Genomic DNA, 14,871 nt, shown 5'->3' on the forward strand with positions numbered 1-14,871 from the left:
AGTAGATAAAGCTCCAAGATACACTTCAAAAGCTGTCAAAGAGAAATTGAAAATTGAGCTTGAAAAGCTGATGAAAACAGAGATCATCACAGCAGTAAACACATTTCCTGCTTGGTATGTCAGGCTTGGTGTAGATAAGCCAAACAAACTGAGGACAGGTTTGGGATCCATGTCATCTGAATAAGGCAGAACTACTATCCAGTGGAAGATGTCCAGAGCAAAAATCTTCAATGTGCTAGATGTTAAACCAGGAGCCCTCAAAGGACCAAGAGATTCACAGTCTACTGAGGACTAAATCTGTGGCATTCAACACTAGTGATTCAGAATCCTGCAAGAAGTCCAGGTAGGACCTACAGGAAAGCTATCATGAAAGCAAATCGGCAATTCCATGTGAAATTAAAGACACAGTTGAATGCACATCAGTTGTGGCAGGGTTTTGCATGCAATTACTTTCTATAAGGCAAAAAAAACCCCAGCATAGATGGCAGTGAGGCTTCACTGCCCGATAAGCTCAATGCCTTTTATGTTCACATTGAAGGAGAGAACTACACCCGAGCGAATCCCCACAGCATTAGCTGATCCTGCAATTTCTGTCTTCAAAGCTGCCGTCAGAATATCCTTCAATCTTTGAACCCTCACAAGCTGTTGGGTCCTAAAATTATACCTAGCTGGGTACTAAAGAATGGCTGAAGTGTTCAAGGACATCTTCAACCTCTCATGCTGCCATCCGAGGTTCCTGCCTGCTTCAAAAGAGCTGCAATCATACTGGCGTCCAGGAAAAGCAGGAAAGCCAGGAACACCTAATGATTAAATGTAGACAATTCTATCTGTCTCATGAGTTCTCATCTGTGATCCTGACCACAATTTACATACCACCAGGGGCTGATTATAAGCAAGCACTCTCAAAACTGCATTATGTTGTCTGCAAGCAAGAAATAGCCCATCCCAACACATTTCAAATTATAGTTGGTGACTTTAACCAGGCTCATTTGAAGAAAACCCTGCCAATTATCACCAGCACATAACTTGTTGCACCAGAGGTCCCAACACACAAGACCCCTGCTCCACTACGATAAGGAATGCCTATCGTTCCTTTCCAAGACTGTATTTTGGCAAGTCGGATCATTTGGCTGTACTCCTACTAGCTGCACATAGACAGTCTAAAGAGCAAGACTCCAGAGATCAAGTAAAATCAAGAGGTAGTCACAGTTGGCTGAGGAATGGTTATATGATTGCCTTAAGTCAATGGACTGTGTCACGTTCAATAACTACAGCAGGGTCATAACAGACTTCATTAAAACAGCTGTGGATGAGGGTGTCCCCACAAAATCATTCAGAGTTTTCCCCAATAAAAAGCCCTGGATGATCAATTAAATCCAGAATTTGCTGCGGGGCATTCAAGTCTGGAGATCAAGAATGCTGTAAGAGGTGTAGGTATGATCCCTGGAAAACCATCTCATGGGCAAAGTGCAAATTCTGAACTAGACTGGAATCAGTGAGGGATGCTCAATAGCTGTGGCAGAGTTTGGATAGCATAACCTCCTACAAAGTTAAATCTTGCAACATAGAGGACAGCAGAGTTTTGCTTCCAGTTGAGCGCAATACCTTCCATGCATGCTTTGAACACCAGAACAGGGAGGAACCATCGTGCTCATCCATGTCTCCTGATGATCCTTTGGTCTCGGTAAATGAAGATGATGTGTGGGCTGCCTTGAAGAGAGTGAATCCAAGGAAAGCATCTAGCCAGGATGTAGTACCCAGCTCAGTACTGAAGACCTGTGCTTGCCAACTGGCTGATGTATTCACAGATATCTTCAACTTCTTGCTCTATCAGTGTGGTACCCACTTGCTTCAAGTAGTCTTCAATCATACTGGTGCCCAAGAAGAACATGGTAACATGTCTCAACGACTATCACCCAGTGGAACTTACATTCACAGTGATAAGTGTTTTGAGAGGCTGGCGTTGAACATATTCTCTCCTGTCTGAGTGGCAACTTGAATCTGCACCAGTTCACCTACTGAAGCAATTCTTTGACTCTTCACACAATCCTGGAACATCTGGACAGCAAAAATGCCTACATCAGGATGCTCTTTATTGACTGTAGCTCAGCCTTTGCACCATCATCCCCTCAAAACTAATCAGTAAACTCCAAGACCTAGGCCTCAATACCCCTTTGTGCAATTGGATCCTGGACTTCTTCACTTGTAGACACCAGTCAGTTCAGACCAGCAAAGACATCTCCTCCACAACCACCATCAGCACAGGAGCACCACTGGCATGTGTGCTTAGCCCCCCACTTTACACCTATCACTGTGTGGCTAAGTGCAGCTCTAACACCATAAGCAAGTTTGCTGATGACACCACTGTTGTGGGCCATATCAAAGGTGGTAATGAATTGCATACAGGAGGGAGATTGAAAACTTTAGCTGAGTGGTATAATAACAACAAACTCTCACTCAATGTCACTAAGACCAAGGAACTGATTGTCGACGTCAGGAGAGGGAAACCAGAGGTCCAGGAGCCAGTACTCATTGGAGGATCAGAGGTGAAGAGGATTAGTAACTTTAAATTCATGGGTGTCACTATCTCAGAGGACCTGGACTCATCATATAAATATAATTGCAAAGAAATCATGACAGCATCTCTACTTTCTCAGGAGGTTGGAGAGTCTTAGGAAGTCTGTGGAGATTCGGGATGTCATCAAAAGCCTTGACAAACTTTTATAGATGTGTGGTGGAAAGTGTGCTGACCGGCTGCATTACAGCCTGGAATGGGAACACCAATGCCTTTAAATGGAAAATCCTACAAAAGGTAGTGGATTTGGCCCAGTACATCTTGGGTAAAACCCTCCCAACCATTGAGCACATCTACATGAAATGTCATAGTGAAGCAGCATCCATCATCAAAGATCCTCACTGCCCAGGCCAGGCTCTTTTCTTGCTGCTGCCATCAGTAAGCAGTACAGGAGCCTCATAACTAGCAGCACCAGGTTCAAGAATAGTTACTACCCCTCAACCATCAGGCTCTTGAACAAAAGGGGATAACTACACTCATTTTACTTCTGGTGTTCCCACAACTGATGGTCTCACTTTAAGGACTCTTTATCTTATTTCATGCTCATTATTTATTGCTATTTATCTATATTTGCATTTGCACAGTTTGTTATTCATTGATCCTGTTTACAATTACTATTCTATAGATTTGCTGAGTATACCACAGAAAAAGAATCCCAGGGTTGTATGTGGTGAAATGTATGCACTCTGATAATAATTGAACTTTGAATGGCCTAAATGATTCTTGACTAGTAACACTCTCATCTACTGTGTTGAAATGCTTCAAGAGGTAGTTTGAGGCTAGAATTAACTCTTGCCCCCAAGGACCTACTGCTGCAACAGCTCTGCAGCTAACACCATCTCACTGGCTCTCCACTCTGCTTTGGAGTACCTGGACAACAGCAAAACATATGTCAAGCTGCTTTTCAACAATTACTGCTCAGCATTCAATACCATCATCTTCTCAGTGTTAATCAGACTTCTAAATCTGAGCTTTTGCACCTCCCTCTGCAACTGGATTCTCAACTTCCTCGCAGCGAGACTGGTCAGTAAGAATCAGTGATGGCGTCTCCTCATTGACAATCAACACTGGCGCAACTCAAGGATATGGGCTTAGCCCACTGTTCTACTCTCCCTACACTCATAAATGTGTGGCTAAGCACAGCTCAGACATCATTTATAAATCTGGAGGTGACACCACTGTTGTTGATAAAACCTCTGATGGAAATGAGAAGATGCACAGGAGTGAGAAAGATCGCCTGCTTGAGTGGTGTCACAATCTCGCAATCATCATCGACAAACCAAGGAACAGAGTGTGGACTTAAGGAAGAGGAAGTCAAGAGGACGTATGCCAGTCCTCATTGAGAGGCCAGTGGTTGAAATAAGTCACTTCAATTTCCAGTGTGTCAACATATCAGAAAACCTAGCCGAGGCCCAACACATCGATGCAATCACAATGAAGGCATGCTAGCTATTCTACTTCATTAGGAGGTTGAGGAGATTTAGTATGTCACCAAAGCCCTAGCAAATTTCTCCAGATTTATGGTTGGACACAGCCTGTTATGGAGGTTCCAATGCATAGGATTGCAACCCACGCACCATCGAAACATTCCCAAGAAGGTGGCATCTGTCACTAGGGATATTCACCATTTAAGATAAACTGCCTTCTTTTACTACCATCAAAGAAGTGGCATAGGAAAGATTCAGGAACAGCCTCTTCCCCTCTGCCATTAGGTTTCAGAATGGCCTATAAACCCATGAACACTACCTTATTATTCCTTTTTTATTGCACTGGATATTTAATTTGAAATTTATATTAATCTTATGATTTTACAGAAAGTGATCTAAACTAATTGCAAATATAAAACACAAAATAATTAATTGTATAAGTATTCAAAAACTAAAGTTAAAATTGCAAGCATTTTGTCATGTTGCCACTAGAATGAAGGCAAAACCAATTCCAACAAATATTATTGGGAACTAATAACTAAAGCAAATCCCTTCCTCATTGAGTCTGATGTGTGAACCATTGAAGAATGTTGAATGGTATTGTATAGACAGTCATGAGCAGGCAGTGCAATAAATCAAATTGATTTCATTGTAGAGCCAGTGCTACAGGTTACATTCTTAGATGACAGAAGCCTGGGCGAACTGTATGGAGATTTTGGGATGCCCAGTCATCGAGATCCCCCGCTCAGCCTCACCGGTGTAGTTCAAAGGAAAGCAAAGCAATATGTTTGGCACCAGCTTGGCTGCAGGAGCTGCCAGAAGGCTGTTCAGTGTCGTCCAGATGCTTCAAGGGCTCCACTCTGGATTTACTCCCATCGCCTTTGTCTCTCCCGACGTTTCCCACAAGATGGTGGGGCAATTTACCCATAGCTGGGGATCTGGTTCATGAGCACCCAGGACACTTCCACACACCAATGGGACTGTGTGCTACATGTACAGGGGGCAGACCTCCTCCCTGTCCTCTGTATTTCAGCCTGACTCCAAAGGGTGTTCAGTTCTGTGTGTCCCCAGCAAGGAGGCTTGCAGTTAGAAAGGCTATGTAATGGCAGGGTGAGATTTACACAATCAGTCCTCCTTTTCTCAAGATGCTGGCCAGCGGTGGAAGCTGAAAGCAAGATGACAAGCACTACCCACCACACCACCACACTAGACGCATCATAACAACTGTTTGATACACAAAATGGCCAACAATAACATATGCAACCAGAGTTCTCACAGCCTGATACAGGCTACACTTAAAATGAAGTCATTGACGTGGGCATTGAAGCTAGTAAAAACATGGAAGAAGTATACATGTGAGGTTATGTGATAACCTGGCATGAAACACCAATGGCCAATTTTGCCCTTCCTGACATGATATACAGCTGTCTACCAACCAGGCAGTACATACAGTAGATCACAGGCACACTGCAAGTAAGACTTACTGAGACTCATAGAACTAGTATCAGTGAATCTGCTGAAGATTCTACTTATGGTAAAATCAATGATGATGTTGTTACAATACGGCTAATAAAACATTGAAAGAATTGCATGCGGTTCAAGTTCAATTGTCATTCAACCATACATGAGTATCCATGTATATAGCCAAACGAAACAGCTTTTTACTGGGTCCAAGGTGCAAAACACACAGTCACACCCAGCACAAGGCCCATAATAGACAGCAAGCACATACATCAGTAAAATATAATCACACAAAAAATAGACAGTGCAAGACGTGAGTCCATGAATGTTGCAGCAGTCTGCAGTTGAACACAATACAGCTTGTCTTCTGCTGACCGAACAGTGGAAGCAGCTTGAATACTATGCACACCATCCTCCAGCGGAGCACACTGACTCTGACACCTCTCTCCTTAGCAGCTGCAAATAGGCAACACTGTGACTCCAGGCTTAGTTCTCACTATGGCCAAGACCACACAGCTCCCCCGACAGCCATCCCTGCCGTCCTCCAATAAATCAGCGAATCAGACTTGCAGCATTCAACATTAACAATGTCCAGCGGCTTCTTGCAATCACAAGAAAAGTGACTAAGATGATCACTCGCTGTAAGACCGCACACTGCCTTCGCACACTGACTCCTCCAAAGCCTCTCAGATGCAGGCAGCAGCACAGCCCACACCAAGTCCAGTTCCTTCAGTTTCTCCGCCAATGAGCAACGTGCTGACGAGGTAGACCTGCAATACTTTTAAGTGTTTTAATGCCCAGCAGGGCTTTGATGATTAAAAAAATACATTTAAAAAGGACAATAACACCTTTGGCTGACCCTGTAGCAGCTCCTGTGATCGAATGCGCCGCCATCTTACTGGAAAACCAGTTGTGATAAAAGGTTGACAGAGAAGTGGCAGGGGTCTCCAAGGAGTGTGTCTCATACTTCCATCTTCGAGATGAGTTCACACTTCCAAGCGACTGGTTTTTAGAGGTGAGTCTGCTGGTTCCAAATTCAATGAGAAGAAAAATGCTGAAGTGCATTTGAGGGATGTATTGAAGAACGATTGTATATTACTATACTAGGAGGGAGAAGAGTGAGTGTGTGTGTGTGTGTGTGTGTGTGTGTGTGTGTGTGTGTGTGTGTGTGTGTGTGTGGGGTGGGGGGGGGGGGCAGCGAAATCAAGATCCCTGAACATCTGGGACCAGTACCAAACAGACAGGTTGCATCTACTTGCATAGGAATACTTGGGCTTGGAGGGGTGTCTGGGCACGGTGAGTGTTTGTCAGCATTGATGGGGAGAGCTTACAGCAAAATAGCATAGAGTAGGATCTTGAGGACAGCAAGAGAGGCAGGGAAAACAAGGAAAGAAATGAAAAACAGGAAAGAAGTAAACATCAAAATAAACATCAAAAACACAAGAAAGTCTGCAGATGCTGCAAGTCCAAAGCAGCACACACAAAATGCTGCAGGAACTAAGCGGGTCAGGCAACATCTATGTACAGTAGATGAATAAACAGTCTTTGTTTAGGGCCAAGACCCTTTGTCAGGACAGATGACTATAAAAAAGGGTCTTGGCCCAAAACATCGACTGTTTTTTCATTTTCATAGCTGCAGCCTGACCTGCTAAGTTCCTCCAGCATTTTGTGTGTTGCTTAAAAAATAAACCTTGATGGTAAAAAGCACAAAAGACAAATAGAGTCATTGTGCAAAAAACAGCTGAGAGGACTAATGATGTGCAAAATGCATTGTGCAGAGCATTCACGATAAGGTGGATGGATTTATGACACAATTAGAGAGCAATGGTTATATTGTTGCTATTATGGTGATGGAATTGAATGGTGACTAACGATTGGGCCAGAACATTTAGAGGTATTCAGGACTCAGAAATAGAGGGAGGATGGTATAGTTAGGAAGGGAAGAAACCTTTGCAGTGGTCAGGAAGGTGTTTGGCTCAGAAAATCATGAGGTGAACCTTGTTTGAGTGGAGCAAAGAAACATCAAGGGATAGGAAACATTGTGAGATTAGTCTATAAGTTCTAGACAGTAAAAGCCAGGAAACACAAAATTAGACACACATGTCAAAGTCAAAAACTACTATAACGGTTAAGTTAAATTCATTTATAGAGTGGTCAGATAAAACTGTGGAGAGATTCCCGGAGTGTGTAGTGAACCCAGTAGATTTCGAACCAACACATTGAGGAACTAACTAGAGAACAGGCTAAGAGTTCATCAGTTCCGATAAAGTGTCTCAAACCTGAAATGTTATCTTGGTTTCTCTTTCCACAGATATTGCCTGAGCTGGTGAGTATTTTCAGTATTGGATCCTTTCATTTCAGATTTCCAGCCTTTTTGATTTTTTGTATGTGCTTAGACTGGATATCGTGCAATGAGAAGGGAATCATTAGCAATGTTGTTGTCTGTAGTCCCTTAGGAAAAAGCAACCATGGCATGAAAGAAATTTTCATTAAAGTGGAGAGTTGAGTCAGAAGCTGAAGTCCTGAGTCTGAAGAAAGGGAACTACAAAGAACTATCTAGTGAACTCTACTGAAAGGTTTGAGGTAAATGTGCATGGGAAATATTTAAATAATGTATAAAGGAAAACATGTTAAACAAATATACCAGACTCTTGGGGGATGCAACTAGCAAAATACATTAGGGAAAACCAGTGGATCTGCTGTATTTGGACTTCCAGGAGACTTCTGATAAAGTTCTACTAAAGAGGTTACTGTGCAAAGTTAAAGTACATGGAACTAACTGTGAGTAAAAGACTGGCATGGAATAATGAACATTAATGAAAAGAAAACAAAGATTATGATTAAATAGGTAGATTTCTAGGTGATAAGCAGTGAATACTAGGATGCTGTAGGAATTAGTGTATGGTCCCCAGCTGTCCGTAAGATGTTTCAATGATGGAACTATAGGTTATATTTCCAATTTGGCAGACAGCACAAAGCTGAGGAAAATCTGAGGTGCAAGAGTTTATAATATTAGTTAGACAAGTTAGGTGAGTAGACAATGCAAGCGTGGGTGTTGTGCTCACCAGTCAACATTTATTCAAGGGAAGCAATTGGAATATCAGCAAGAGCACAAGAACAAGGATATCGTGCTGCAGTTATGCAGAGCTCTGAAGTAGAGTTCTGTGGCATACTGCTGGTCTACTTATAGAGGAAGGACATCCATTCCATGGAAGAAATGCAACAAATGATTACTATATATTCAAGGAGGAGGTAAATACATTAGTTAATGCTGAAGGATTGGAAAGAAAGCAGAAATGGGCTGCTAATGTGTTTGATCAGCCACAACCGTATTAAATGTCCCAAGGGCAGAATACTCTATTTCTGTTCCTGTTTTCTGTGTTTCTATCTCATAATATTACAACTGTATGTATTGAAACTTCTGCCAGATGGAGGAACACTATAATGTGAGCTTGGAAATAGCATATTATGTGAGAATATTTAAGGCAAACCTGAGGGGATCTTCTTCACTTGGACAGTGGTGCAAGTGTGGAAGTGGTGGATGCAGGCTCAATTGCAACATTTAAGTGACGTTTGGACAGGTATCTGGGTTTTGCTCCAGGTAAGGGTAGATGGGATTAGGCAGAAAAACAGTTTGGCGTGTACTAGAGGAGAAAAATGATATGTTATAATGCTGTAGTGTTCTATGACCCACAGAACACAAAAGAAGTATTTTATTAAAATGCCAGAAGGGGCATCTGACAGCAGCACAATACAACAGACAACAGCAAATAAAAATGTAGAAAATCACCCAAGTCAGATCAATGGTGCACTGGTTTGAGAAAAAATCCTGGAAAATTATCAGAACCTCACAAAGCAATGTAAAAAAAACTACTTCTACCCATGATTTAATTGTGATCTGCCCGATCTTTCTGGCCTTAAGAAAAGGACAAAATTAATCAGTTCAGATTTTAAGATGGCACTTAACTCTAGAATGCTGATTATATCTCACAATGATCAAGATTATGGCAAAATCCAAAGCTGTAACTCGTACAAATAGCAGAGCTGCAGTCTGTCTTGCTTTTAAAGGGATACCAGACACAAATGAACTATTTTCCTGGAGTGGTTTGTTAGACTCTACAAGGAGAATTGTTTTACTTAGCTCACAGGTAATCCCAGGCATCCACAAAATAAAGTGGAATTTGGAATCAAATGGAAGAGTGTAAAGAACCTGCTCTGAAATTGGAAGATCAAGATTAAGACACAAGAGATTCTGCAGAGACTGTAAATCTTGAGCAACAGACACAAAACTCAGCAGTTTAGGCAGCATCTACGGAAAGAAATGAACTTCAGACACTTCAGGCGAAGAATCATCATCAGGACTGGTCATGAGATGTTAACTGTTCATTTCCCTCCACAGATGCCATGGGATCTGCTAAGTTACTCCAGCATTCTCTGTGCTGTTCAAGATCCAGATTAAGTGCTACAAAGTCATTGTGCCATTTAGTTGGCATATGAGATAACCCTAATAGTTGAAGGAAAGGCAGCTGAAAATGGGGAAAATCCTCAAATTATCCTTGCAATACTTCTTAGACTGGGTAAGGCAAGTTATTTGAGTGTGGTTTAATAAATGATGCATCAGGACTTTGAGTACCGTAATTGGAAATGAAGTGGGAGAAGTGTTGACTAGTTATTGGGAGAGTACACCATGTTGGCAAGACATTAGAAACTCAAGAGAAATAATTTGGAATGAACCTCACGTCTGATGGTTGGCAATGACTTGGTGCTTGTTGCAATTTTTCTCATTTTGTCACACTCAACTTCAACATGCCCCCAGTTCCATGCAAGTCGAAACTAACCGTCAGCAGATATTGGACCACAAAAGTCCGGGAACTGAACAATTCAGCTCCACAATAAATACTGGGTAAATGGAAACTGAGGTTCATTAATATTATAATGTCTTGCAGATTAGCACATAGACTCCACCTAGTGGACGGTAGGTGTGGAGTGATTTCATTTTCTTTGATTACAAAGGTGATGTAAGAGGGTGTCATAAGCAGACGACTGGAAGCATTGTCCCACAACCAGCTGGATGTGACAGGGCAGACCTTGCACTGTGCGCTAGTTCCTTTCAATCGCAGCAAACTAAACTAGGATGCCTGACCTCTCTGTGTGTGTTGCTGCGCTGGAGCCCTGTCAAATGTAGTGGACAAGGGCCGAACAGGTTCAGTCCATAAAGTTAAGTGCTGCCAGGATTGTGTTCCTATAAACTGTGCCCAATAGGGGAAATGGGTTGTTAGATAAAATGAACCATACAATGAACCCCTGGGATAATTCAGGGGTAATCTGGGGAAAGGATATTGTTGAGTCTTCCTCGATGCAAGATACAAATGCTGGGACCAACCACTGTCAGCTACAGTTACGTCCAGTGTCTAAGGCAACGAGTTAGGAAAGGCTTTGGACAGTATTGGAGGTGAATTAAGAGTTGAGAAAACGTCCGTTTGTCGTTTATCTGGCAAGCGATTTGATGTTCAAATGAAGAGAGAAATATAGCGCCTGCTAGCGACCTCCGCTTGGATTAACCCATTAAATCCATGGAAAGAGCGGTTAACTGGTCTAGTGGGAGTTAGAGCCAGCGGCACGCTAAACCAGCACTCAGCAACGTGCGGGTAAGGCAGGGAACGCATGTCTGCCAGCCAGCCGCAGACGTCCGAAACACGGAGCCCGAGGAGCTCGTTAGTTCCCCGTGTTTCATATTTTGGTGCAGAGCCCGGTGCCAATGCCATGGCAGCTTCCAAGGGCACCGACGCACCCTATGTGTGTGTTGACCATTTCCATTATCATGCTGTGCTGTTACGAAACAACACTGGAGGTATCAGAACTAGAGTTGAGAACTTCGCTGAGTAACAGTGTAACCGCACGATTTGGAAATCGTGGATATCAGTTCTGTCATTAAAACAAAATAAACACTGAGCCCACCCCAACTTCAGGCTGGATCCCAAAACATTTCAGGACGATTTAACAGACGTTTCATCTCTAACCGAACAAAGACTGTGCAGTTACTTAAGAGAATCTTCCGCTCGCAAATTTCACCTTTCCGTGACTTTTCATCGTCTCTTGATGTTTTTGACACTATCAAATTTCCACTTAATAACGCCACAGTTCTCGTTCCGCCAGAGATGAAACGTCAGATAAATTTTCTCTACTTTCCGACACAATTAACGATTGGCCTGAGGAAACTGTGTCCGGTGACTCGCTGACACAACTCTGGGGGAATGAGGACACTCGCATGTGTTAGATGGTGCTCGTTTTCGATGGAAACGGGCGATACTGACCATAGAAAGGATTTCGCAGCCCTTTTGCACATTTAACGGTTTCCACGATCGTGGATAACACAAATTAATAAAAATAGGATTGTGGCCATTCCGGCTGATTCAGTCCGGATAACGTTCTACTAAAGTTGCATTCAATAGCAGAAGGTAGCTAAGGGTTTTGGCGTTGTTTCGACGCTTAAGCAGACGAGCTGGCGACGCTATGAGCAACAGGTCCATCCCTGTGGCGTGTGCTGCGCTTTTAAAGGCAGGAATACAAATCGGTGGAAGGAAGAGTTTATACAAAATTATTCTTAGAAAGTCAGTCGATTTATTTGAACAAACCTAAAGCCTCGCAGGCCTGTTTCACAAAGTGTTTTCCAAAGGATTCCCGAGATAGCAGGTTTAAATATAAAACGTCCTGAAAAGACTGCTCACAGATTGTTTCTGCGCAGCTAGGTGATAGCTGGCGTACCGGATAATGTTAAAATTGCAATAACTTGGGTACAAAAACATTAACAAGAACAACTGGATTCTGAAGAGTCTGTAAAGCGGGCAGGAGGTAACCCAACAGTGTTGTGTTTGTGGCCTGTTGAAATCAGCCCAGGTGCACCATAAATCGTTGCCATCGCATGCTTTGGCTATCTCGGTGTACAACCACCTATTCATTTCAGAACCTTCCTCGTAAGCGGGATGCGTGACAAAGTGTTGATTCACCGCACTGCAACCCCAACCAGCCAGATATTCACAGCCGGGCGGGACGGTGCCATATCCCTACGCACCTTGCACTAAAGGGGTGGGAGGGGGTGGAATGAATCAGACAGACTCCTTACCTGGAGACATTCAGTTCTCGCTGAGGTCTCTGCGATTTCTCGAGTCCAAGTTTGGTGAAAATACCCACCAGGACCATGATAGCCACGACGCCACAAATGAAATAAACAATTAAGTTCGTTTTATCCCTGGCGTGATCAAATGTACTTTCGTCTGGTCTCTGAGGGTACTTGCTCGCGTTCGCCCAGTTCGGGGTGTCATAATTGGAGCAAATGCTTTGGTCCAACTTGGACTCTTTGAACTGGCAGCAGTATCTGTAGCCACACGTTCCACAACAGTACTGGTAGATACTTGTGTTGCAATTGAAAGCAGGGTCGAACTGACCCATTACGTCGTAGTAGCCCCGGCACCGGTCAGGTTTCGGAGGCATTTCGGGGGCCCCCGGTTCTTTTGAGGTGTTCTGGCCGGAGACCACCACAATGCCTCCCAGTTGCTGACCGCTCTTGCCCTGGGCCATACAGTCCAGCACAGGGCACCACAAGCCCAACAGGTCCAGCAACAAGTAGCGCATTAGACGGAGGCGCATTGTTCTGTCCTCTGAAGCAAAACTGAGCTCAGGGTTCAGACGTAGCTCTCCCCGAGCAGGTGTGAACGCCGCATCCTAGCCTGATGCGCAAGGCGGGGTGGGAGGAGAAGCAGGCTTCTCAAGTTGCCAGTGGCTTCGAGTGCCGGTGCTCCAACTTACACGTGGATCTGGAGACTGAGACCGAAGCTGCGTGCCTCGCTCGGGAGGTCTGCTCACTCCCTCTCCTTCTCGCCGTTCACGGTGACACGGTGCCGCTCCGCGCCAACCCTCGCACTCGATCCAGGTGCCATCCACCGCTGCTAGATGTCAGACTCCGGATGAGCCAAGCCGGACTCCAAGCGCACCGTGAGAAGCGGTGCCTGCAACACATCCCCAAGGCGCGATCGTCGTACTACTGCGATACAGTGGACCTTATCGCCTTAAAGTTACAACACTCGTCGTGTCCCTTCGCCGTTGCAAACAGACGTGGATTAAGCACCATTAGCCGCTCCGCTTCGTGTCATGTTCTGTTAGGTAAAGCATCTACTCCTCGCTCGGCTCGGGTTGAATTCGCTCCATCAGTCGGACTCCGGCACCTTAAGTGTCTGAAACGGGACTCGGCAGCTTTAACACGGGCTTGGAACAGCACCGACTAACTAACTGTGGTCCTCCAGTTACAGCCCGGCGAATGAAGCTCAAGGGACTGGGAATTAAAGGGGCAATGCGTTTGTTGTTGGGGAGAATGGATTTATTTACATTTGACTGCCAATATTTAGACAATATATTTAAAGGCGAAGAGACGTGGCCTTTTAAAAAAGAGGAGACTTTGAATTTCTGTTCCTATTATATTTCGAGAAACCTTCAGGTTGGCTGAGAAGGTGGGTCCTACCTCCACCGCCACTTTCAGAAAAGATGGTAAACAATAATACCAACAACTGCTGACATTTAAGCTGCAGACATTATTCCGGGGCATTAATTTCTAATATAACAAATTCTGCAAATTAATTCGGATCCTGTGGAGACGATGCCGTGGAGCCGCGGCGCCTCGCTCACCAGCAGCCTCTTCGCAAAGTTTGCTCGGCTCTGTGCACGGATTCGCATCGCCTGAAGCACAACTATCAATAAAGCGGCTCAGCCCGCCACCTGTGCGGGAGAGAGACACTTCCTCATCAAGGAGGAAAAAGGCGGCGCCTCGTCAAAGGAATTCTGGCGTCGATCAGTACAGCAAATTCTCCTGTCAAATCAACTTTGAAAATCCCCTTCGCGCGAGCGGCGACGTGCCGAGCAGAAGTGGAGGCTTTGTGTGCCCAGACGGCGAAGAGCAGAAATAAATAATACGTTAACGGCGAACTAGCTCGCAAATAGTGCAGAGCTGAACCCCAAAGAACGCGGCTCCCTGAGCTAGGGAGTCAGTAGTTCCTCGTGTTTGTCGCACAACAGGATTACCCCTGGGTCGTCATCGACTGGAAACAATATCATTCAAAGCTGAAGGGTGGGAAACCAATCAGTACGCAGTTCGAATTCAATTACACTGAAAACGCTGGAAATGATCACCGGGTCAGGCAGTGCCTTTGAAGAAGGAACCTCAGATTCCATACAAAAAGCATCGATCTGGAACAATTCCTTCTCTGGATACTCTCCGATCTATCACGTTCATCCAATATTACCTTTTTTTTAATTATTTAGGGTTTCCAGTTTATAATCACAGAGAGTAAAAAGACAGGGCTTTTGACCCATGGTGTTCATGCCGAGTAACAAGTACATATCTCTATTAATCCCCTT

The 14,871-nt window shown here is 44.1% G+C and overlaps 1 protein-coding gene across 3 annotated transcripts in view; it reads right to left on the reverse strand.

Annotated features, from left to right (window-relative positions):
- The window catches only part of shisa9a (shisa family member 9a), a 324,593-nt gene extending 311,482 nt beyond the window's left edge, over positions 1–13,111 (reverse strand). For all 3 annotated transcript variants that reach the window (XM_059979331.1, XM_059979330.1, XM_059979329.1), the window contains exon 1: positions 12,587–13,111. In XM_059979331.1, coding sequence (XP_059835314.1) covers positions 12,587–13,110 — 524 coding nt within the window. In that variant the 5' untranslated portion in view covers position 13,111. The remainder of the gene's footprint in view (positions 1–12,586) is intronic.
- Positions 13,112–14,871: the final 1,760 nt, after the last annotated feature.

Source organism: Hypanus sabinus, chromosome 9 (genome assembly GCF_030144855.1).
Source record: "Hypanus sabinus isolate sHypSab1 chromosome 9, sHypSab1.hap1, whole genome shotgun sequence".
In the NCBI taxonomy this organism is placed as follows: domain Eukaryota; kingdom Metazoa; phylum Chordata; class Chondrichthyes; order Myliobatiformes; family Dasyatidae; genus Hypanus; species Hypanus sabinus.